Raw genomic sequence first — 24,486 nt, forward strand, 5'->3', positions numbered from 1 at the left:
CTCTCTCTCTCTCTCTCTCTCTCTCTCTCTCTCTCTCTCTCTCTCTCTCTCTCTCTCTCTCTTTTTTGGTTTTGGACTGTAATTAATATCAACAGTCTACAACAATGACTCAGGACCACAGGTTCCGTGAACCCTTCTGCATTTAACACCTCAACAATGATGAAACTGTAATGAATAAACGTTTGGTGCTACCCAGTTGAGAATGGGTTTCCTTTTGAGTCTTTTAAGGTTTATTCCTTATATTATCTCAGTGAGCTTTTCTCTGCCACAGTCACTACTGGCTCACTCATTAGGGATAAACTTGCAATTTTAAGGAACAAACATCTAGGAACTAAACCAATGCATTTTTTGCATACGTTTCAAAACAAGTTTTCTAACACGCCAACAGATGGCAGCACAAGGCTGCACACACAGTGACAGGGAGCACCAGTATTCATAAGTCAGTGTCCCAAAAGACATATTCCTGTGTTCATTGGGAGCTGTGCAAATAGTGCTACATGCATTGCCACAACTGTGATTTCATCATGGACAGCAACTTGAAACAAAGCGCAAACGTGAAACTAAGCAAATCTGCCACAGATGTTTGACACGAAAATGTTGAAATCATTCAGCAACTTGTTGATCACTGGAAAACAATAAACAACATTGCTGCCATTGTCGTTGTGTCATAATGAACAGTCCAGGCGATCCTCACATGTGATTTGAACATTGGTTGTTGCTGCCAAGTTCATCTGGTGTATGACTACGGCTCTAAGATTAAGCAACAGTCTTCACAGCACTGTACAATTATAAATGAATTGAATTGAACAATGATTTAAGGCATTTTTTGGATAGTTCTTTTTCATTTAAAACAAATGCCTTATAAAACTTTGCAGCAGCAGATGGTGCTTTCATGAAACACCACAGGCACTCAGTTAGAGTTTCTTTTGAATGTGTCCAAAGCAGCTCTGAATGAGTCTTGAAATATTTTGTAATACAGGGTTGTGATAAAAGATCTGGCTTCCATTTATAAGATTTTGATGTGTTTAATACAGAGGATCGGCTCTGAGCCCTTTCCTGTTTGTAGTGTTGATGGACAGGTTGATGGATAAGGTCAGACAGGAGTCTCCATGGACTACGATGTTTGCGGATGATATTGTTATTTGTGGTGAGAGTAGGGAGCAGGTTGAGAAGAGCCTGGAGAGGTGGAGGTACATGCTGGAAAGAACGGGAATGAAATTCAGTAGGAGTAAGACAGAGTACATGTGTGTGAATGAGAGGGAGGGCAGTGGAGTGGTGCGGTTACAGGGTGAAGAGGTGGTGAAGGTGGAGTTCAGGTACCTGGGGTCAACAGTACAAAGTAATGGAGTGTGTGTTAGAGAAGTGAAAAAAAGAGTGCAGGTAGGGTGGAGTGGGGGGAGAAGAGTGATAGCAGGAGTGATTTGTGATAGAAGAGTATCTGCAAGAGTGAAAGGGAAAGTTTATAGGACTGTGGTGAAACCTGCGATGTTGTATGATTTAGAGACAGTGGCATTGAGTAAAGAACAGGAGGTGGAGCTGGAGGTAGCAGAGCTGAAGATGTTGAGGTTTTTGTTGGGAGTGACGAAGATGGATAGGATTAGAAATTAGTTTATTAGAGGGACAGCCCATGTAGGACATTTTGGAGACATGGTGAGGGAGACGCGATTGAGATGGTTTGGACATGTGCAGAGGAGGGACATGGGTTATATCGGTAGGAGAATGCTGAGGATGGAGCCGCCAGGAAGAGGAGATTTATGGATGTGGTGGGGGACCCTAAAGGAAGCAGCCAAAAGAAGAGGAATACAGAAGGACGGAGTTCACATCAGCACTAGAGGGCAGCAGACACAACGATCCAGCATATAGGTCCTGTGAAAATAGTTAAGGTGGTGTGGTGATGAGTGGAGTACATTTTGTATTCACTGTGTACAATTTATATATTTTTTTTCAAACACCAGATACTAAAATCTATACCTTAAAGTCAAAAGAAAAAGAAAAAAAAGTAGAGGGCATTATCCAAGAGTTACCAATCTACTGACAAAAGCATATAGAATACATTTCAGCTAAAAAAAAATCGGCATACTCAAAATGCTTCATAATTTCTTGATAAATGATTTTCAATTATTATCGATATGTAATTAAGGTTACTAAAACTTTAAGTAAATGTCAGGGGACATCAATCGAATGTTTCGAGAACATTAGTGGAATGTTAACAGAACGCAGGGAAAATGTTAACAGAATGTTGAGTAAACAGGATATAAACACACTGTTAAAGAATGTTGGGAGTCATTGATAGAAGGTTAACAAAATGTCAGGGAAAGTTAGAGAGGTGTTAGCAAAAAGCTAACAGAATTTTAGAGCCTGTTAAAAACGTTTTGGAAACCTAACAGAACATTAGTGGGACATTAACGAAATGTTACGGAACATTAGGGGAACTTTACCAGAATGTTAACAACATTGATCGGACATTAACCTAACAGAAGAAGTGTGACATTCTGTCTGAGGCGATGTTAACAGAATGTATTAACAAAGCATAACTGAGACGTTGACAATGTTAAAAGTGCCAGAAGACAGAAGATTGGGGGAAATGTTTGGAATATGTTAATAGAGCATTGGTGTATATTGAAGAAAAGTTGTTTTCAGGTATTCTGTTATTTTACAAACCTAAAACGTTGTATTCTATATAACAAATTTGCACAGTGATCTTTAGAGTTAATCACAGTCATATACATTTTCTGATGATCAGCAGTTTAAACCTTCTTGTTTTTCGTTTTTCTTTCCATGACTGTTGCTGCTCCATTTTGTTCATGTTATTTTAGTGGCTTTTATTTTATCTTGTGTACATTTAATACACATATAGGTGCAGTACAGTCAATGCTAGTAGACAGCTCAGTGTTTTTATTAACCAGCTAGTTAGCTTAGACCAAGATTTAACAACTTTGATTGTTATTGCTTTAGTAACAAAGACCTTAAAATAAACATATAGTTAGCTTTACTCATGGATCATTTTGAGTAGTGTCAGGATATTAGACTATTTCCTTTTTTTGCAACCACAGTGTGTGTCTTGTTTCATTTACATATACTACAATTTAAACCCGTTGACTTGTTTACAGTTGAAAATAAGTCAAGTTCATTGTATGCAATATTAAAAAAAAAATCAATCTAAATAGTTTTAAAATGCTTTTATAAATTGTGCTATAAACCAAAAATGTTATATAAAAACAAAAAGATCTATCTTCTTTATCTATATCTATCTTTATCTGAACATATGTATGATAAATGATGTATGAAAAATGGCACTCCATGCTAAAGTTCCCATTGTGATGGAGCTCCGATTTACATGCTTCTGGCAGAGGGACATCGAGGTGCAATTATTCGGATTGTTACTACATCATGGTTTTGGTGGAATGTTTTGGCACACACATTTATATTTATATTTACAATTATAGTATTTGGCACATACCATTATCAATAAATACATCCTGAATACCATAAGTCTTAAAATTGTTTTAAAATTGACTCATTTTTAGACATTAAGATCTTTGACACCTTCACAGAAAACAGCTATTTAGGAGTGCAAAATGCTATAACAAAAGTAGGAACCTGTTTTTTTATTGCCTCACACCTCTCATGATTTTCTTTAGATCATAAACTAAGAATACCATAAGTCTTAAAATTGTTTTATAGTAAGAAAAGAACACGATTGATAAACACAAATAATATTTTATTTTAAAGGAGTAATTGGAGATATTTTTTTCTTCAGCTTCTTCTGTAAATCAAAATCAGAAAAAGCACCCTTAGTTGAATGTCAAATATCAATGTACTTTAAATATCAAAATATATTTCTGCAATTACTTGCATTAACTGATGTTAGCGTAGCAATTTTTCTTATTGCATAACGTAATACAGTCTCTATGCACTGGACATCATTATTTACACTAATTCTGTCGTTTCTCACTAACCTGAAACCAGTGATGTGCAAGGATCTGGTTAAGGGTTGGTCTGTTATTAGGGTTACGCTCAAGACACCATGAAATCAAATCGATGGAAGCTGTGTATGTACAACAATATAACTGGTTAAAAACTTGAACCAATTTGTACACCATATGAAACTTCCCTTCATATTTATATTTTCAGTCAAGCTAGTCTTATTTGAAAAATAATTATAATTCTAGTTATTTTGCTACAAAAGTTTCCATATTCATGTAAAACATCTGCATGTTCTCACCTTTAGACAGCTCAAAAGGATAGTAAACATGGCCTTTAACAATTTCTTCCTTTCCAGAAAAGGGATATTGTTTATATATAAGGCTGTACAAGAGTATGCCCAGACCCCAGACGGTAGAAGAGTCGGCCTTGTATCCATTATCAATATACACTTCAGGTGGGATGTAAAGTTGCGTGCCTGAATGAAAGACAGGAAAAGAACATCATCAGTAAAATCACAAAAATCATCCAACACAATTCCTCTCAGATTGACTCATTTCTGAGGTAAAGTTACCTGAATATCTTTTGTAGATGGTGTCCTTATGCAGATCACCACAGCCGAAATCAATTAGCTTCACTTCACTAGTACGAGGGTTAAAAAGAATGTTTTCAGACTTGATGTCTCGATGGAGCACGCCTCTTTCACGGCAATGACATGCAGCAAGAACTATTTGTTTCATAACCAGTCGAATTTCGGATTCACTCATATATGTAGTTTCCATATGGTCGAAAAGATCTACGCAGGGGTCAGGGCGCTCCAGGACCAAGATGACTGCTCTGTGTAGCTCAAACCATTCCAGCAATTCGATCACGTATGGACAACGAGGTGGCTTACACACAAGCTCTAATAGTGCCACCTCTGCAGGGAGTTTCCGTGTGTCACCAGGCTGAAACCAGAGTGGATAAAGTTACTACTGGATTAAACAAAAATGCAAGTGAATTCAAAATCAAGCAAAACAAAGATTCATGCAAGTAAACAAAAGTCATAACGAATCAATCCAGTGATAACATGTAGAATAAAACCATCATTGATGTTAACTTACAGGAGTGACGTATAAGGTATATTTATTTTTCAAAAAGATTTTTAGGGCCACCTGCAAAACAGAGATAGAAAATTAGATTTAATGCCCTCATCTGACTTAAGTACGATTTCCGAATGTAACCTGCCAAGAACATAACCGATGCATGCGGATATAAATGCGGATATAAACATAGGTCTTGGTTTTCATTACCAAAAAATTAGTTTAGAAAACTTATAACTGCCTTTATGCATAATTTTATAACTTAGTAAGATGTAATGCTCGTCAGCAGAGCAAGTTAACGTATATGCCTTGATATTCACCTGCTTCCCATCTGACTTCCGAACAGCTGCGTAGATGCAACCAAAGGTTCCATTTCCAAGCTTCTTACCCAGAGTGAAATTATACAAACCGTCTGTTTAGCAAAAAGACACAAATAAACACTTTGACCTTCACAGACAACAGGTATTTAGGAGTGCAAAATGCTATAACAAAAGTAGGAACCTGTTGTGTTTTGCCTCACACCTTTCACGATATTCATTAATTTATTTCCGTCTGTCTCCTTGTACTCAATCTCATCCAAAGGTTGTTCCTGCTCAGGTTTTTCCTCCTTCTCCTCTGTCTCTGTTCTCTGCTTCTCCACCAGCTTCTCTTTGGGCTGGAGTTCAGGTTCTTCATAAGCAAGATATATATTTTATTAAATATATAGCCATATATATATATATATATATATACATATATACTGTATATACACGTATATAAACATAACCATCATATCCTGAATAAATATATATGTATATATCATAGTTAAATTTTATCTTTTAAAGCAATTATATAAATCTATACATAATGAATAAATATATAATCATTTAAAAATTAATTATATGCATTATATAACTAGTAAATACTATTATTGTACAATATTACACATTATACATAGTTTCAGTACATTTTAAAACACTGTTATTTTTATCACATTAAAAGGATTCATTTCTAGAGCAGGTTATATGAATGTTACGTGGTATTTTTATTGCAGTATAAGATGAAGAGAGGTTTGTTTCCTCGTTACTTAGCAACCTCATATTCATAAGTGTTTTTGACTTTCTCACACACAACAAATGAAAAAAATATATATGTTTACCGTTGTCTGTATTACAATCAATCATTTCTGTCTCCATTTCCATTCCTATTTCACTTTTCAGTTATCAGTGTTGGGGAATTTCGCGTTGTGAAACAAAAAACTGGACGATAAAGAGATGCGTGTTTCCTAAATCAGTTGCTCACACCGTCTGAACACCTGCAGCGCGTGACGAGTCCTTTATATTCAAACACAAATTGCTTGTGACGTCTTTGTTTTTGTTGTTGTTTTTTTGGCGGCACAGATCCGTTACCTAAATCTGTTTATCATCTGTATCAATAACTTCTCCTTTTTTCGGCTTCTCCCGTTAGAGGTCGCTACAGGAGATCCTCGGATCATCCGTCTTCATACCAATCTGTTCTCCACCTTCATGTCTTTCATCACCACATCCATAAACCCCCTCCATGGTCCTCTCATTCTCCTTCATGGTTCTCTCCTCCTGCGATATTCCTCTGCATACGCCCAAACCGTCTCATTCAGGCATCTATATAAAAAAACAATAATCTATCTATCTATCTATCTATCTATCTATCTATCTATCTATCTATCTATCTATCTATCTATCTATCTATCTATCTATCTATCTATCTATCTATCTATATACATATATATACACACATATATATATACACACACACATATATATATATATATATATATATATATATATATATATATATATATATATATATATATATATATATATATATATATATATACTTTCTGTACTGTACCGTATTAACATTTTAATAAAGAGACCGTGAAAAAAAAAAATACATATATCTTTATTAAAATGTGAATACGGTACAGTACAGAAAGTAAAGAACGGGGTGACCTATCTTTAACTCCGCCCTTTTCATGACGTCACAATAAACACGCAGAGAAACTACGCATAGGCTACTACTAAACTGTATACTACATGTATAATACAACCGTTCAAATTCATTTTATTTTTCTCATTAATCTACACTCAGTCCCCCATAATGACAAAGTGAAAATTGAATTCTAAAAAAAAACCCCTGAAATTTAACATGTACACTATATTTCCAAAAGTATTGGGTCACCTGGTCATCAGTACGGTATGTGATTTTTAAACATTGCATTCCATATTTGGTCCTTATTTTTTCTTATAATTTCCTCCACTCTTCTGGGAAGCTTTTCCACTAGATTTTGGATTGTGTTTATGGATATGCGTGTTTATCAGCCACAAGGCTATTATGAAATGCAGGAACTGATGTAGTTGAGGAGACCTGGGGTGAAGTCAGCGTTCCAATTCATCCCAAAGATGTTCAGTAGGGATGAGATCAGAGCTCTATAGCAGGCCACTCAAGATCTTCCTCTCCAAAGCATGTAAACCAGATCTTCAAGGAGCTCACTTTGTGCAAAGGGGCATTGCCATGCTGGAACAGGTTTGGGTTTCCAAGTTCAAGTGAATACAAAATTATTATTTTAGCGCATCTGAAGACGTCCTGTAGAATTGAGTGCCTCCAGCTTCGTGGTAACAGTTTGGAAAAGAACAACATATAGCAGGAAAGGTCAGGTGACCCAATACTTTTGGCAATATAGTGTATATAAGTATTGAAAACCCTTTACTCAGTACTTAGTCACAGCACCTTTAAAAACAATTGTAGCCTATATATCCTGGCCCGGCCAATCTGTCAAATTGTAGAACCCATTGTGGCCCGTGAGTCAAAAAGTTTGCCCACCCCTGGTCTGATGTCAATCAAATCCAGATGAAAACTAAAACTCAAAAGGTCTTTGGAGTCATCTATAGCCAAATTAAAGTCTCTACTACTGATTCAGTTAGGATTAGCATTATTTCATGTGGTAGAATTTACATAATTGATAAATTTTAAGTCAAGTCAAGTCAAGTTTATTTGTATAGCGCTTTTCACAACAGACATTGTCTCATAGCAGCTTTACAGAAATCAACAGTTAAGGTGAACGGTGTGAATTTGTCCCTGATGAGCAGCCGTGGCGACTGTGACAAGGAAAAACTCCCTTAGATGTTATGAGGAAGAAACCTTGAGAGGAACCAGACTCAAAAGGGGAACCCATCCTCATTTGGGTGACATCAAGAGTTTGATCATAAATCTTTCAACAATACAGAACACTGGAGAGTGAGAAATAACATGATTACTGGAGTATAAGATTATAAGTGATGTTCTTTCTGCAGTCTTATACAGTCTTTATGGTTAGTAGCTCCTAGATTTATAAGCTCAGCATTTGTGATCATCACAGATCCAGCATCAGCTTCTCCATGCCAGAGCCTTTAAAAACTCCAGGAGGTCCAGTGTCAAACTCCACACATGGAGCGGGATCCAAATGGCACTGGTACATCTCTAGATGGTTCGGGATGTTTAATTTTACCTAATAACAAGATGTTCGCAGGTTTTCAACAGAAACCATATACCATATTAACAAGAATGAACTCGTTTGCATTCTTTGCAACAAAAAAAAAAAAAAAAAGAAAAGGAAAGGAAAGGAAAGTTTTTTCTTTTAACAAGGTTCCCAAAAATGTCTGGCATCAATAAAACTATCTATCATCTATCAAATGACATAGAAAAAGAAACACAGACACAAAATAAATCACAAAAAAGAAATAAGCTCTGCTTTTCTCTTTCTAAGTTTGAATATGTAGGTAAATCCACCAGGCTTTCATCTTAAATGAAACTGCTCATAAAAAATAGAAGCGCTTATCTTCCATAGAACCATTGGAGCTTTTGCTCCAAAAATGTTTGTGAATCAAGCTTTATTTTTCTCTAGGATTCTCTATCATTCTTTTTGTCAGTAATGTAAACTTTAGAACCACTGTAGAAGCATTTATTCATTCCCTGCATGCTTTTTGTACATAAGGCCAGAGCAGGGCGCAGGATGCTTCCTGTTCCTTTGACAGATCCTTTCCGAAGTGCAGTTTGTGTTGTTTGAGGTAGACACTGAGGTAGTCAACTGTCAGTCAGTATAGTGCAAACAGAATAATAAGGGTCCACATCCGACCCGAATCCGGCCTGTCCTTTTCTCCCTGAGTTCAGGTGCCACTTTTTGTTACCCTGAGTTTAACATTTTCAGCTTCCGATTGTGGAATTCTATACAGTGGTTAACACAATCTCCACTTGTAGCATTTTACAATCCTGCTCTTCAATGAACTATAGTGCACACCTGTTAAAAATGAAGGGATGATTTAAATTCTTCAGTCGGTTTGAATTGCGATCATGTCTTTAAGAAAGTCTTAATTCTGGCACTATATTTTCTTGAAGCTCAATGGCCTATGGATTTCTTTGGCGCTGTACTGTAGATCAGTGACTGAATGAGGACTCACGTTTTTTGGGCCTCTTAGAATCCACAGCATTTCAGTGGTTCAGACATCTTTCTTGCGTTTTTTTTTTTTTTTTTACTTGTGCCACTCATCCTAGCATTATTAGCAACTATTACAACTAGCTTAATTTTGTTTCTGTTGTTAATTTATCAAAAAAAAAAAAAAAAAAAAGCCAGGTTATTCATTTAATTTGTGCATTTGTAAAGAAGAAAGACCACCACACATATGGAGAGATTTACTGCAGGTGCATCTTTGGTGCTATCTTGTCCCAAACTCTAATTAACTTATTTAACCCCATGTGTTTGGTTTTTATATTGCAAACTAAAATAGACAATTGTGGCTAATATTTTTAGATGAAGTTAAAAAGCAATTGTGAGTATGTATGTGAAAATGTTCCCCTAATGTTTGCAAATGGTTCCATTTGCTTATCTTTTGGGGAACGAAATAACATCCTGTGAACGTTTTCTATAGGTTATTTTTTGTAACCATAAACGAAAGTCCCTAGAATGTTCGAGCGAGGAAACAATACGAACAATGTGACCAATCAGAGCTGAAAATGATTTTATGCTTGATTTTGATTTACACACACATACTGTATATACAGTCAATTTCAAGACTCAAGCTGGGTTTCTAGAACTGTGATCATTTAAACACTAACTTGTGAATGTGAGAAAACAACCTACCATGAGCAGACTAATATAAGACATAAGTCAATACAGGATTTTGCACACCCTTTATTCATATATAAATGTTTAATCAAAAACAACAATGCCCTCTGCTGATCAAAAAAATAAGTGCAGCTTGTCGGGTACCTACATGCTGAGCACATCTTAACAAGGTAATTTTGATGTGCCTTTTTGGAATTTGCAGTCACGTCTTTCTGGAGGTTTTTTCTCTGTTAAATACAGTGCTCAGATGTAATCCCATCAGCCACGACACTACAGGCTGAATGATAAGCTTAAACACATCTCCCATTGCTCTAGGTGGATTTGTTGATTGGATTGCTGTTGAATGGCGATGCATACAGAGGAAAATAAATTATATAAATAAAAAAAAAAAAAGAAAGAAAAAGTGCTGTGAAAAAAAAAAAACGCTTTTTCTTTCCTTTATTTTTTTTTGTTTTTGCTTGAGTTAAAATGTCCATGGTATTAAAAGTAGAGCCGCTTGATTAATTGTACTGAGTAGAAAAACAAATGTTTTTATGAGAATTAAAACAAGAATAAATTATGTTGGAATACCTGAAAAAGTACACACACACACACACACACACACACACACACACACACACACACACACACACACACATGTATTCAACTATGTAAGGATAAAAGATGCACGAAACCAAGATAGCACTATGTAGAATTTTTTTGTAGAAGGTTTCTTGATTTTCTTATATAATCTGTATTGTCTGTTTAGTCTCGTATAGTCTGGATTGTCTTGTATAGTCTAAACTAAACGTATAGTGTTATTTATGTCTGTACGTTTTAAAAGTCACCAACAGCTCGAACCAAATTCCTTGTGTGTGTTACAATAAACCCGAATTATCTGGCTGATAAATTCTTATTCTGATTTATTCTCATTCCATCCATATACAGGTGTACAATACTCTACATGTACATGTGTGCAAAAGTGTATGAATCAACACAAAACAGTTCAATAAGGACAATAGAACATTGAATTAAAGTGCAGCACAGACAATACACACAGCTAATGTGAATGTAGAATAAGGAAGCATTGTTCATAGAGTAATAAATATTGTATATGTAAAAATGGTGCTTTGTAAGTAACAAATGTGTGAAGCAATGACGCTATCTGAATCTGTATCTGTTTAGTGCTTCAAAAATTCTCATTTACATTTGTTTTTGGATTTAAGCCCAAAGTAGCCTGAAAGGTAAAACACTGGGAAACCAGAAACTGTATGTGAATTCTGGCTCTGACAAGAGCTCATTACACCAAACTATAATTGGTCTCAACTAGAGATGTGTGCAGTAATTTTTACTGCTCTCTTTATTTCCATGATATTCACAAACTGAGTTGGTAAAATGTAAAAAAATCTAAGTTGAATAGTATACTAGTTTAAAACACAACAACCTGTACACCTCTACCCTTAATCAGATACCGTCTAATCATATCTATCCAATTTCCTAAAGATTTCCTATTTTGCCTCTTGTTGTATCTGTTGTATTGTTTATAACACATTATCTGTGCAATACTAATAATGTGTTTGCAATAAATATTGACAAATATTAGGAATTGTTGGGATTGTCGGGATAGCATGACTCAGCAAATATTGAACAAGAATGACAAGTTAAACTATTCATACATACTTGTATTTACATCAGATTGTACTAGTGTAAATATATTTTATTGCAAATCCTTTTTTTTTAAAGAAAGTATATTATAGTTGCAAGAATAATTTAGGTGTAACTATGTAGACTTGATGGAAGATACTTAATATAATGTGTCTATTAAGGACTAAAAAGATCTTATCTCAGATTGTTAAAGCCTATATGTAATGCTCAATTAAAACTGCATTTGTTTTGAAAATGAAATTTGTTTAAATAATTAATAAAATAATTGATTTGTTTAAAAAGTAGTGTTTTTTTGAAACCTAAACTCCACTGAAAACCCCTGCAACCTTTGCACTTCAAGCCTATTGCAAATCCTTATGTGTTTTTCAAACTCTTTTTTATTTTACTTTCTGTAAAGTGGTTCACGGTGACTCATACCATCTCATCTCTCACCTCATGCCTGGTCTTTATGCTCGATTACAGGACTGTGCTGCCATTTAGTCACAAATTGCTCAGAGCAGTGGTTGAGAAAGAGGGCATGAAATGGATTCGGGGTGGCGAGTCAGACTTGGGGTAGCTGTCTGAAAGGCACCAAAACATCCCACAGATGAACACAGTGCATTTTGAAGTCCATAACACAGGCAGAAAACACTAACAGGTAATAAAAACAGATGATCGGAGGGAAGAGTACAGAAATAGGATAGAGAAAGTTGTGCAGTATATTGGATGCTTGGTTACGCCAAAAAAGCAGTGCATGCACATCACTGGTAATTCAATCATGAGGACAAATCACTAATACTATACATGCTGGCACTGGTTTTATAGCTACATCAACTACATACAATCTCAGTTTATTCTGGGAACACTGGGCATGATGCCAGTCCAATTCAGGACACCATGCACACATACATTTGTACTTATTCATGCCTAAGAGCAATTGAAAGTGACCAAAAATCACTTCTCCTATCCTGGGTTATCCTGTGTTTAAGTTTTTGGGAGAGGTTCAGCCCATGAATCCTGGAACTGTGAATAAATTATTAATTAAAACATCTAAAATAGATCTACATAAACATTTATTAACACAAAAACAATCTAATCTGTTTTAAATGCTGAATTCAAAATACAAGACCTTAGAAATATCATTATTGAAATTAGCTTAGGTTATGACAAATTCTAAGCAGTCTCATGTTAAAACATACTGTATGTCTGCTCTGCCTACTTCTGGTTGGATCTGTTATGAGATATTTTTAAATATTTTTTAATTATATGCTTTCAAATATTATATAATGTATAGTATCATCATTATGTAACAATGGCATACAAAGTCAAAGTCATTTGTTTTTTAATGAACCCCCTGAAGTCTATATAAATATTTATTTTAATTGTTTAATGGTTTCGGGGTCTTACAGTAAAAGGGTTAAAATCTTTTGTGGCAATTTGTCACAAACATGTAAACAGGACCAGGTTTGTGGCTTTAACCACCAGGGATGTTCTCAAATGTCATGCTGTAGAGATTTGAAAAAGTACCAAGTTGTCGTAGATGCCTTGCTCTGTTTTCTTGCTTGCTGGGTTTTGTGTAACCAGTAGTGATCCTTCCCCTGACCCAGTGGAAGTGGTTTTCTATTCATTGTGCAAGTCAGTGTGTCTTCTGTGATGACAGACACCTAAATAGCAAAATGATGCAGAATATTGCAACTATGCTTGACTACAACTTATGTATTGTATTTTTTCTATTCAACAAGTCTGGACACATAGATACATATATATACATATACATCATACCATCACAATGGTCACCACATGCCTGTGATATCTGTGATAAAAAATAGTGGAGTTCATGGAGATCTCTGATGGCCTCCTGGTGTCCCCCTTTGCTGTAACCTTGCCCTCATGTTCCAGTATCTGATGGAAAGTCCTGATCTGCTTTGTAGTATTTTTAGGGCTGTCATCCCCTAGATCTGCTACAGTTACACACCCCAGCCCAGGGCATAGAGGATATATAATGCGTGGTCTCCAGAAGGTGGAAGCTAAATAATCAACTTAATGACAGAGAAGATCAGCAGACACATAAGCACAATCATTAAAGAAAAAGATGGCCCTCCAGGTAAGAGCTTAATCTCTTGCATAAAGGAAGACATGGTATTATACTGGTGGCACTGCTTTGCCTTTAGCTCTTTGGCTGCATTTTAATTCTGTGAAAGACTAGAGATGTGATGGCTCTGTTTTTGCCTTATCCTTTAAGCCTTGAGTGTTACAGAGATTTTTAAAATTAAAGAATTAAATTCGCTGTACAAATGTGTTTTGAAGGATGATCGACAGCTGGCTGCTTCTCAAATAATACTGTTTTGTAGGTAGAATAAATGGAGAAATATATGATATGTGCTATTTCAGTCAATTTTTGGCCAAGAACCTTTACCCATCTGGCTCCTGGTAAATACCTTATTTCACACTAATTTAAACAGAATTATCTACGTTCTCATGTGTAAAGCCATAATAGCCCAGTGCTGAGAATGTGATATGATCAAAAATGTTGAATCAAGCATATATATATATATATATATATATATATATATATATATATATATATATATATATATATATATATATATATATATATATATATGCTATATATGTACTTATTTTTTAAGCAAAACCAAAAATGCATTACATATTAAAAAAATAATTTTCCATATGATTATATATGAATGTTATAATGCTTTAAGCTTTAAGACTAATGGGTTAATTACTGGAACCTGATACCTAGCCTTTGTAAATAATCTATTACAATTTGCTGGCAGGCATACATTAATTTCTTTAAACACCATTATTGTAGCTCCAGTTAAAAAATTTAATCAGGGGTATAATTCATTCTATAAAAGAAAAATATGGAAAATAAATCACATGGTCATTACAATTAGCTGTAATTCATTTAAACCTCACAAAAGCTTTTTGGCAGAATGGAAAACTGCAGAGTATGCACTAAAGAATTCTAACTGACACTCTGAATCACTTTGTACATACAGCAAAAAGAGAGCTACACATACATATACAGATAGACATAGAAATGTGTTTTCTCTTTTCTTGATAGTCAGTTGTGGCTAAACAGAACATACAAAGACACAGATTTGACCCTGTGACTTAGAAGTGGAGGTGTAAGCCTTCACACTTCATGGTTGGAAATTGTCATATATCATTGGTGAAAACTGGCTGGTTGATGGGATTTGGCAGGCAACCAAACTGGGGGAAAAAATAAAATTCATAGGTTACTGGTAGCAATACAGAGAAATACGAAACACAATTTCTCAGAATCTGTTTGAATTTTTCCTCCAGGTTTTGCAAATATAAATGACCATGATGGCTGCTGACCTAAGCATTTCACATATATTACAAGAGGTCTGCCAGCCTTACTGTAATGCCAATCAAGCATGTAAAAATGAGGACAATACCAACAACAGTATAGTAACTCAGAGCAAAGAACTGAAGAAAGTGCAAACACACGAAAAGAGAAGTGAGAGTTTCAAGATGAAAGAAAATGAAATGAAAGAGCTTCAAGAAAATCCATGTAACTCACCAGCCTTGCCTAAACACTCAAACGATAAGAACCAGACAGACAAGACAAAACTAAAAACTGACATTTCCTCTAAGAGTTCTGTGTTTGAAAAGTGGGCTACCATGGATAGGGCCAATGAACGACCCCTTGCCAAGAGGCAGCTTTCCGATATCAGCAAAGCTTTCACTTCCAGAGCTGTGAAAAAGACTCTGGTGAAAGAGGAAGATCAGAAAAGAGAGACAGTGCAAAGTAGTACTACTCAGCAGGACAGGAGGAAGGATCAGATTATTTCAAACCAGCATGAGTCCAGACGGAAACTGACGAACAAGCTGATCTCCAGCACAGAGGATTTCCACAGAGTTGACACACATGCAATCAGTGCTGGCCAAGAGGTGAGAAAAATATGCCATCTGATACAAAGCTATTCAAGGTGTAAAGGATTTGATATGTTTATGTGCCTGCAAAGCAATTAAAGGTATTGCTTATTTAATCAGCAATGTGTTCACATATGTTGTGCAGCTAAAGAGAAAGAAGATCTTCTCAGTACAGACTATTGCCCGAACCATCACCAAGGGAACATCTACTGATTTAGAAAGGCTTCGTGCAATCTGGGTCTGGCTCTGTCATAACATTGGTCAGTCTTTCTCACGTTCTCTCTCATTACATCTTGACGAATTTTCTGAGTTATGAAGCACTGACACCATTCCAAAAAAAAGCTAAATAAATATTTCCCCACTGTTAGCCATAGCATGTTTTTTTTTTTTTAACCTAAAATTTATGTGAATTTGTCAACCATACATTCAGAAAAAACTATTTAATACATCTAGCGCAATAAAATAATTTTGTGATTTCCAACAAGTCAATAGAGTTAAACAATAGATTAAAACCTGAACCATCATTATAGCACATAAGATCAGACTGATAAATGAACATTACAGTATATGATTGTACGATAGACATTGGTAAATGTATAATGCTGTTTACCTGCACTACATGTTAAACTTGACAGTGTTTGCATTTGCAATTCTGGACTGCTAGACATTAGATATGTTTGCTCTTTGGTTTGAAAATTAATTGTATCAGTTTACAGCTTATTTTTAAAACTTGGCCAGAAGAGAGTGTGTGAAAGTGTCTTTGCAGTGGGGTTGGATTTTCTTCTGTCATTTAAGGCAACCACATAAATGTGATTTATTCTTCTGTTATATACAGCAATGTCTTTCTTAAAACACATAACCCAATGCTCATGTGTGGTGTGCAAATGAACCCAGTGTACTCAATGAAGAAAAGGTTTTCAAGGTTCAAACAAAATCTAAAATATTGTTTACACTGTTGTCCTGAATAGAGTATGATTTGAATGGCTACCTGGGTCTGACTGAGAAGGTGTGTTCTCCTGAGCGGGTTATTGAAACAGGACGAGCTGTTTGCTGTGGATACTCCAGTGTCTGCTTACAACTGTGTAGGTACTGTAAGAACAACCTTTCAACCTTTGATTTTGACCTTAGATTCTTATTATTTTATTATTATATTAGCAGCTCATTTTTAGTCTTGTTTACATTTTGAAAAATATAGTCCACAACAATATAAAAAATAGTACCTATTTATACAATCTATGATTTATAACTTTATACTAGTAATTTAAGACATATATATAGAAACAGGCAATAATTTATTGCAGAAACAGTAAAGTGCCATAAATGTAATCATTTATTTTTAGAAATAGCTTTACAAGCTCTTCTCTTTCTGCAGGGAGGTTGGCATTGAGTGCAGGGAGGTGTCTGGCCATGGCAAAGGTGTTGGATACAAATTGGGTCAGAGCTACCAGAACACCAAGTCAAACCACATGTGGAATGCAGTACGTTTGGGTGATCACTGGTATCTGCTGGATGCCTGCTGGGGAGCTGGGAGAGTGGATATGGACAGCAAAGCCTTTATAAAACGGTATCACGTACACAATCATGTACAGTTATACCATGTCTGTATATACACTATAATGTGAAAAGAATGTGCAACCATATGTTTTTGTTAATTATTTAATTCCAAAATATGGAGTTGGCCTTTTTTTACTCTTTTTGGAAGACTTTTGGAATGGCACTGTGGGGATTTGTGCCTATTCAACCAGGAGAGCAGTAGTGAGAAGGTGTGATGTGCAGCCGACATTCTAGATCTAATTTGTTCCAGTGGAGGGAAATCTTAAAGCTACAGCAACATTCTAAGACAATTAGGTGGGGGATTGACAGATTTTGGAAACCATGCATATGAGTGTCAGGTGTCTAAATATACTATGTGGCCAAGTACTTTCTGACCATAATACTGATGTGCTTGTTGAACATTTTATTTTAGATTAAGTTCCTGGTTGTTGTTTAAATAACCTGCAGTCTTATTGTATGGCTTTTCTTTTCACTAGATTAGGCGTGTGTAGTTTTGGATTTGGTCAGGCACTGATGTCAGGCAAACAAATCCTGTCCCAATTCATCCTAAAGTTGTTCACTGGGATTCAGTTCATGGGTCAGATACTTATCCACTCCAACACGGGCACAATATGTTTTGTAATTTGTAATGCTATAGCATACAAGAGAATTTTATGCATATGTGTATGCTTTCAACTTCATGTGTGCTTTCACCTGGCTGTGATGGTCAGCAGTCCACAAGCTTTTGGCTATTTGGTGTACTTTTGGCCAGTAGGGTCATGTTGTATAACATGTTTATGAGTAGGTTTAATAATAAAGTATTTTATATTTAGTTGGGTGAAAAATTAATGGAATCTATTATTCCTCTGCTAGATATAATGAATTCTTTTTTCTGACGAATCCAGAGGACTTCATCAGTTCACATTGGCCTGATGAGGAAGAGTGGCAGCTGTTGAACAGTCCAATTAAGCTGGAGGAGTTTGAGAAGAGTGTGCTGAAAACCTCTGAGTTTTACAAGCTTGGGATAACAGTCATTCACCCCAAACAATTTTTACTCCTTACAGGTTGGTCCCTGCTAGTGCTCTGACTCTTGTACAGATTTAAACATGCCTCTACTATTGAGTTTTATCCTGCAATAACAAAAATCTGTGCTGAAAAAAAATATTCTCATTCCATAACAATATCCCTGCTGAAAACAAATATGGAAACCATAAATGTATTAAAGACTTCTGTTGTTCCCTTTTGTTGTGGTATTTAGTTTTCCAACAATTCTGCTGAGAAGGTTAAAAAACAGGGCCAAATATAATTTTTAAGTGTATATAATGGAATAACTTGAAATTTAAAGAGTTAATTAGCCTGGTTGCATATGTAGGTTATACATATTGTGTTAATATAATATGAACATTGAACAATTCTGGTTAACAACGACTTATGTTTCTGTATTTAATTGTTTTCTCATTGTTTCCTTGCAGACAATTGCAGACAAAAGTGCAAATATTACTGAAAGCCATTAGCTCTAGTAAACATAAAATAAAACATGATATAGTGTGCTGTCATAGGAAAGACAGTGTGCTCTGTTGCTGCTTGTTAAGGAGCAGATGTTCTACTCATAACCGCACCCCACCCAATGAATATTTTCTACATATTGAAGTGATCAGTTGTTCTTTTATACTACAGCAATTTGTCAATGCAATTTGTATATATTACTTGTTTATAGTTACATTATTGTTGTGGATTAAATGTCATCAACGCAACTCGCATTATAGTTGTCATTCCATGGTCAGAAGCTCTTTTTGTTTCTCTCTGGAAGACAAAAATTGCATCTATGTATAGTGCAAAGCATAGAAGTGCAAAAATCTGCATATCTTCCTGAAGACTTTCTACTGCTTGACAAGTTACTGCTTTTGACAGTAAAGTCTCTCTAGTCTCTGTTACAGATATTATTATGACAAGATCAGGTAAAAAATTATTGCATTAATATCAACTTGTGCTTTGTCTTGTAGCCTGAAAATCTACCTAATTTGCTGCTCCAGACAATTATTCAACACCTTCTGATTAATCGGATTCGGGAATTCAACAGTGCTGTGATTGAAATAACCATAAAATCATTGTTTATTGACATGAGTTGACCATCAGACATCATCAAACCTTTATATGACATTTTTGCTGCCAAATGATAGCTAATAATATCTGTTTACAGTCAATAACAGGTCACCTTTTAACCTAAAACATCATTACTAGCTGTTAAAAAACATTGATTGTTTGAAATTGGATTTAACGGTGTCCTAGTAGTAAGCAGCGCTCTTTAAAGGTGACCTTGTGATTAAAGGTTGCAGCTTCAATGATTTAATTAAGCTATTGAATATTGACATATGCCTTCCTCTTTCATTTCTCTTTGTCTGCAAGAAAATGCAAACTAAATCATATATATTCATGTTTTTGTGCAATAGAAATTGATTTTAGGAAATGAAGCAACAATATTTCTTGTTACTAGCAAACATTTTACATTATTATTGTATGTTTGTTTTCAGAAAACGGTGAGGCTTCCATATCAATGAGATTCCCTCAGCCTGTGGACTTCACATATGAGATATCCCAGCATCACAGTTGTGAAAAGAAAGAGCTGAGCACCTCTATGGGTCTACTCAACGTCACACAGAATAGCCTGAAGCTCCATCTGATGCCACCTAGCACAGGAACATTTGATATCACGCTGTTTGCACGACCAGGACATAGTTCTGGAAAGTACACTTGGGTGTGTTCCTTTCAACTGGAATGCTATGAGCCTAAAACTTCACAAAATCTCCCTGAAAACCCTTACCTTTACTGGGGATTGACACAACATGCTGAAGATTTCGGATTAAAAACATGTGTGTATGGTAGTGAGGCCATTTTATTGCAGTCAGGTTTATTTGAAATTGTGTTACAGACCAGTAGGGCACTCATGATGCTGTGTGAAATAAGCCATAAAGATTTGGATGACGCGCTGTCAAAGAGATGTCTGGCCACCCAAATTGAGGCAGACAGACTTACCTGTAACATTCTTTGTCCATACATTGGTTATTACAGACTGTCTATATTTGTCAGAGACTATGAGAGTGACAGGAGCAGCTTCAGGAATGTGGGAAACTTTCTTCTTCATTGCTTTTCCAACCCAATCAATCTGAATCAGCTTTTACCTCCAAAAATCAGCCCTTTTTGTGGGCCTGGAATCAGGACTGATGATGCTGGCCTTTCAGAGTTCAGCCACACAAGAGCAATAATGAGCACACAGCAGGGAAAGTGCAACATCACTTTCCAGAACCAGCGGAACTTGGACCTCCATGCCATCTTAAAACAAAATAAAGAAGATTCTGGGCACACCCTTTCTCAGCACATTTTCTTTACCCACAATGGAAGTAAGGTCACTCTTTGTGTTACCCTGCCTGAACCAGGTGTTTACAAACTGAGTCTTTATGGAAAAACTCCATCCAACCAGGAATTTAAACTGCTGTGTGAATTCATTATTCAGAACAGCTCAGAGAGCTCATGGCCCCCATTCCCATGCATCTACACAGCCTGGAAGAAGGGGAGTGTGCTGTTTGAGCCGCATTCAGGTCTGCTTGAGCCACTGTGTTGGGTTAAGTTCCGTGTCTGTGTCCCTGAGGCTCACAGAGTAATTGTTCTGGGTGAACAAAGAGTGGACCTGCAGATCAATAAGACTAACATTTGGGAAGGAGAAGTGTTCACAGGAAACGTGGAACAGATCAAACTCGCAGCCTGCCAGGAGAAAACTTCCGATCAGTTGGATATCCTGATGACCTTTGATGTGCTGAAGCCACAAAGTAAGATGTAAGAAAATAGACTGGGGAAGTAGGACAGTCCAGACATACTGCATGTGAAGGGTCTCTGGTTCGATCCTGATGCCACCCTTAGATCAGGGTTGTCCAATCTATTCTACAAAAGGCCAGAGTGCTTGCAGGTTTTCATTCCGACCAAGGGCAACACCAAATTCTACCTGTTTAAATCAAACGATTTTCATTTTCAGTCACTATCATGTGTTGCCCCAGCTGGTTGGATGAAAACTTGCACTCACATCAACCTTTTGTGGAAAAGATTAAACACCCCTGCCTTAGACAGACTACTCTTTCATCCAGGATGCATTCCTACTTTGCATCCCAAAACCTGGGACAGGGTCAGATCAAATCTGGCCAAGATGAAGTAATTACAAAAAATATATTAATGCTGCCTGGATGCAATTGCTGCATCCAGAAATTCAATTCATGCTAGAAAAATAATATAGTAAACATGACTTATAACTGTAAACACAATTTGTAAGAATACCTGGCAGGTGTCATGCCTGTTTTGAATTTCTATGAAGCCCTTTGTCATATTGTAAATTATGTTTGTCTTCATGAATCCCTTTTAGTTCTTCAAGGTGCTAAAGAGTTATAATACATTTCACTTAAGGTGTTCATTCAGAGTTAGCATAATGGAAGAGTGCTAGATTATACTTGCATTAGAACAATGCTTATACAATTCATTGTTGTAAACTCTTTAAAGGATATATTTAACATTCAGGTAATACTTTTTTGTCTTTCAAATAAAGTGCTTTTCAAACAAAATAATGTATTTTTTACTCCGTTTCAGCATGAAAATCCATGTGCCAAACTATACTTCATTTAGACACCAAATACAGTATATTCAGAAAATTATACCATAGATTTTCCATTTATCTTTTCATTTTACCATCAAGCTTCATGCCCAGAAAAAAAACAACCCTGCATCAGCAGTCAACACTTGGTGAAGATTGTAAATCAGCTGTTATTTGGTCTGGAAAGCTGTTTAAGGACACAGCACAGGTGCAAGGCCATGCACTCATACACACTATATATCACAGATCACAGCAACACGCGAACTGAGCTGCTTACATGAGGCAGAGAATCTGTTCTCACCGTCTTTTGTTTTTGGTCTTGACACTCTTTCTTGGCTGATTAGCATCATTCCTGTCTGACTCTGTGAGGAGCTGATAACAAGGTGGCAGCTTATGCTAGTAATTGTCAGGGTTGCCAGGTTTTAGAAAAATCTGCTGCACAACTAAATGAAAAAAAATATACCCTGATACTAGCCAAAAAGGTAGGTGGCATATAAAAGAACAGTGCTAGTATAATTGAATTTTTTTTTTTTATTAGCTATAAAAACAACATATTTGTTTTAAAATACAAATTAGCTGGCTGTCTATTTGATGTAAATAACCCAATCCGTGACATTCACATGATATCAAGCATCACTTGATAATAGATCAAATACAACTATTATTATAACACTGTAATAAACTAAACCAATATATTTTCTTGTTTCTGTGTATTTAGGCCATATGGACACAAGATATTCATTCATTGTGCTTTTTCTCAAATAAACAGACAGCCTGAGAATTAAAACATGGCTCATCTTCATGTAGAATTCATTTACAATGCTAATCAAACACACCTGAGTAATATTTAAACGCTATTACAGAGCTTGATTTAGCTGGATTAGACACACACAGATGCCATGTCACCTGTGGACTATTGAAATTGGTCAGCTGCCTTCATTAACTGCCACACCTGCTGATCACAAACAGCAAAAAAACGTTCCACGCTTGCTAATGTGTTCACATACTTTCTGAGGGTGTCTGGTAAGTTGTAGAGATGGCTGTAGGTGTATGTGAATGTTTATTTGAGGGGGGAGTGGTAGCCCAGTGGTTAATGTGCTGGGTTACTGATCGGAAAGTCGGGGGTGTCGCCAAGCTGCCATTTTTGATCCCTTGAGCAGGTTCATTAACCCTCTGTGCTTAAGGGGTCGCCGTACCATGGCTGACTCTGCGCTCTGACCCCAAGTTCCGAGCAAGCTGGGATATGCGAGGAAAAGAGTTTCACTGTGCTGTAATGTATATGTGACAAACAAAGTCTATTCTATTCCTCTATTTAAATGGTCAGACAAAAAACAGATAAAGCAATCCATAAAGTAAAATAAAAAACAGGCAATAATCAGAAAATCCAGAAGGAACTCAGTAGAAAAAAGTATAATCAAAAACAAAATCACAAGCAAAACAACAGCTTGGAAATGACACCAAGGTTACAGGAGAAAGGCTTCACATAGTGTGTGAGAAAGTCCAGGTTATTTATGGAGCATGTGTGATTAGAGAGAGGTGAGTGTAATCAGAAGTCTTGCTATGCAAGGTGAGTGAGTGAATCAGGTGACATTATATAGCAACGGTGTATACTGGGACATGGAGTTTACAGCTCAAACTGTCTGTTAAAAGTTATTACTGATTAGAAAAACTTGTTACACACTTTAATTACATTCAAATTTATCTGTATGTCACAAAGCAGATGTACGTTTTGCCAGACAAGGTGAGATTGAGATGGTTTGGACATGTGCAGAGAAGGGACATGGTGTATATCGGTGTGAGAATGCTGAGGATGGAGCAACCAGGAAGGAGGAAAAGAGGAAGGCCAAGGAGGTGGTTTATGGATGTGGTGAGGGAAGACATGCAGGTAGTTTGGGTGAAAGAGGCAGATGTAGAGGACAGGGGGGTATGGCGACGGATGATCTATTGTGGTGACCCCTAAAGGGAGAAGCCGAAAGAAGAAATTCACAATAGGCAGCTAGTTAGATTTTTAAAATGAGATCAAAAGTCAAATTTTGTTTTCATGGCTAATGTGCCTTAGCATTTATTCAGCAAAGATTAGCAGGCCAATGAGTCAAGCACTAGCTGTGTCTGAGTTAGCAGAATATTTTCCTTAACATTGATTGCTTAGCAAACTATTCAACCATGCAGGATCGGGCATGGGGAACTTATTGTCAGTGCGTTTCACATACACAATACACACTGTTATTATTGTTTAACCGTGTAATAATATTACCTGTGTGCAATATTACCTGCAATACGTGCAATATTACCAGTGTGCAATATTACCTGCAATATGTGCGTAACTAATTATTACTAGTGGTCTCTTTTTTTTCCTTATTTTTATTTATACTTTGTGTTGTGTATATACGGTATACTATAGTAAGTGTCTATTCTTTTATATATTTGCATTTATCTTTTCTTTGCTGCTGTAACAGAGAAATTTCCCCACTGTGGGACGAATAAAGGTATATCTTATCTCTTTTAATGGTTGAAAATATTTTTTTACGTTTCCCCTCGTTATGTAGAACCTTTTATTTTCTCTACTATATTTTTGACTTCATATGTCTGAGTAAGTTTCTCTGTGCTTTTCATAACCCTGTTTAAATCAGACCTGCAACCATGTAGTT

General features: G+C 36.1%; 2 protein-coding genes across 3 annotated transcripts; one reads left to right on the forward strand and one right to left on the reverse strand.

Moving 5' to 3' along the window:
• Positions 1-3,710: 3,710 nt before the first annotated feature.
• LOC310728827 (serine/threonine-protein kinase pim-1-like) lies at positions 3,711-6,280 on the reverse strand. Of its 2 annotated transcripts, none has more exons than XM_083546652.1 (8): positions 6,145-6,280; positions 5,529-5,675; positions 5,327-5,418; positions 5,028-5,078; positions 4,499-4,871; positions 4,226-4,402; positions 3,960-4,048; positions 3,711-3,766 (listed from the first exon to the last, which is right to left on the reverse strand). In XM_083546652.1, exons 1-8 carry the CDS (start codon positions 6,185-6,187, stop codon positions 3,722-3,724), a joined length of 1,017 nt encoding a protein of 338 aa, XP_083402778.1. In that variant the 5' UTR covers positions 6,188-6,280; the 3' UTR covers positions 3,711-3,721. The 2 variants fall into 2 exon arrangements, with proteins under 2 accessions (XP_083402778.1, XP_083402777.1); XM_083546651.1 differs by having other exon boundaries at positions 5,508-5,675.
• A 7,452-nt stretch (positions 6,281-13,732) lies between these two features.
• LOC310728397 (kyphoscoliosis peptidase-like) lies at positions 13,733-21,812 on the forward strand. Its single transcript, XM_083545761.1, has 7 exons — positions 13,733-13,852; positions 15,079-15,690; positions 15,818-15,932; positions 16,641-16,758; positions 17,045-17,236; positions 18,079-18,269; positions 19,737-21,812. Exons 2-7 carry the CDS (start codon positions 15,094-15,096, stop codon positions 21,038-21,040), a joined length of 2,517 nt encoding a protein of 838 aa, XP_083401887.1. The 5' UTR covers positions 13,733-13,852; positions 15,079-15,093; the 3' UTR covers positions 21,041-21,812.
• Positions 21,813-24,486: the final 2,674 nt, after the last annotated feature.

The sequence above is a fragment of the Silurus aristotelis genome (assembly GCF_946808225.1).
Source record: "Silurus aristotelis genome assembly, chromosome: 7".
NCBI lineage: Eukaryota > Metazoa > Chordata > Actinopteri > Siluriformes > Siluridae > Silurus > Silurus aristotelis.

Excerpts from the sequence above, each read along its gene's own strand:
- LOC310728827 (XM_083546651.1), bottom strand. The coding sequence starts at position 6,187 with ATGGAAATGGAGACAGAAATGATTGATTGTAATACAGACAACG. Across the intron at positions 4,872-5,027 it reads ATACCTTATACGTCACTCCT|CCTGGTGACACACGGAAACT; the intron begins GTAAGTTAACAT and ends CTCTGGTTTCAG. Across the intron at positions 4,049-4,225 it reads TCCTTTTGAGCTGTCTAAAG|CTTCCATCGATTTGATTTCA; the intron begins GTGAGAACATGC and ends GTACATACACAG.
- LOC310728397 (XM_083545761.1), top strand. The coding sequence starts at position 15,094 with ATGACCATGATGGCTGCTGACCTAAGCATTTCACATATATTACAAGAG. Across the intron at positions 16,759-17,044 it reads GTCTGCTTACAACTGTGTAG|GGAGGTTGGCATTGAGTGCA; the intron begins GTACTGTAAGAA and ends CTCTTTCTGCAG. Across the intron at positions 18,270-19,736 it reads ACAATTTTTACTCCTTACAG|AAAACGGTGAGGCTTCCATA; the intron begins GTTGGTCCCTGC and ends GTTTGTTTTCAG.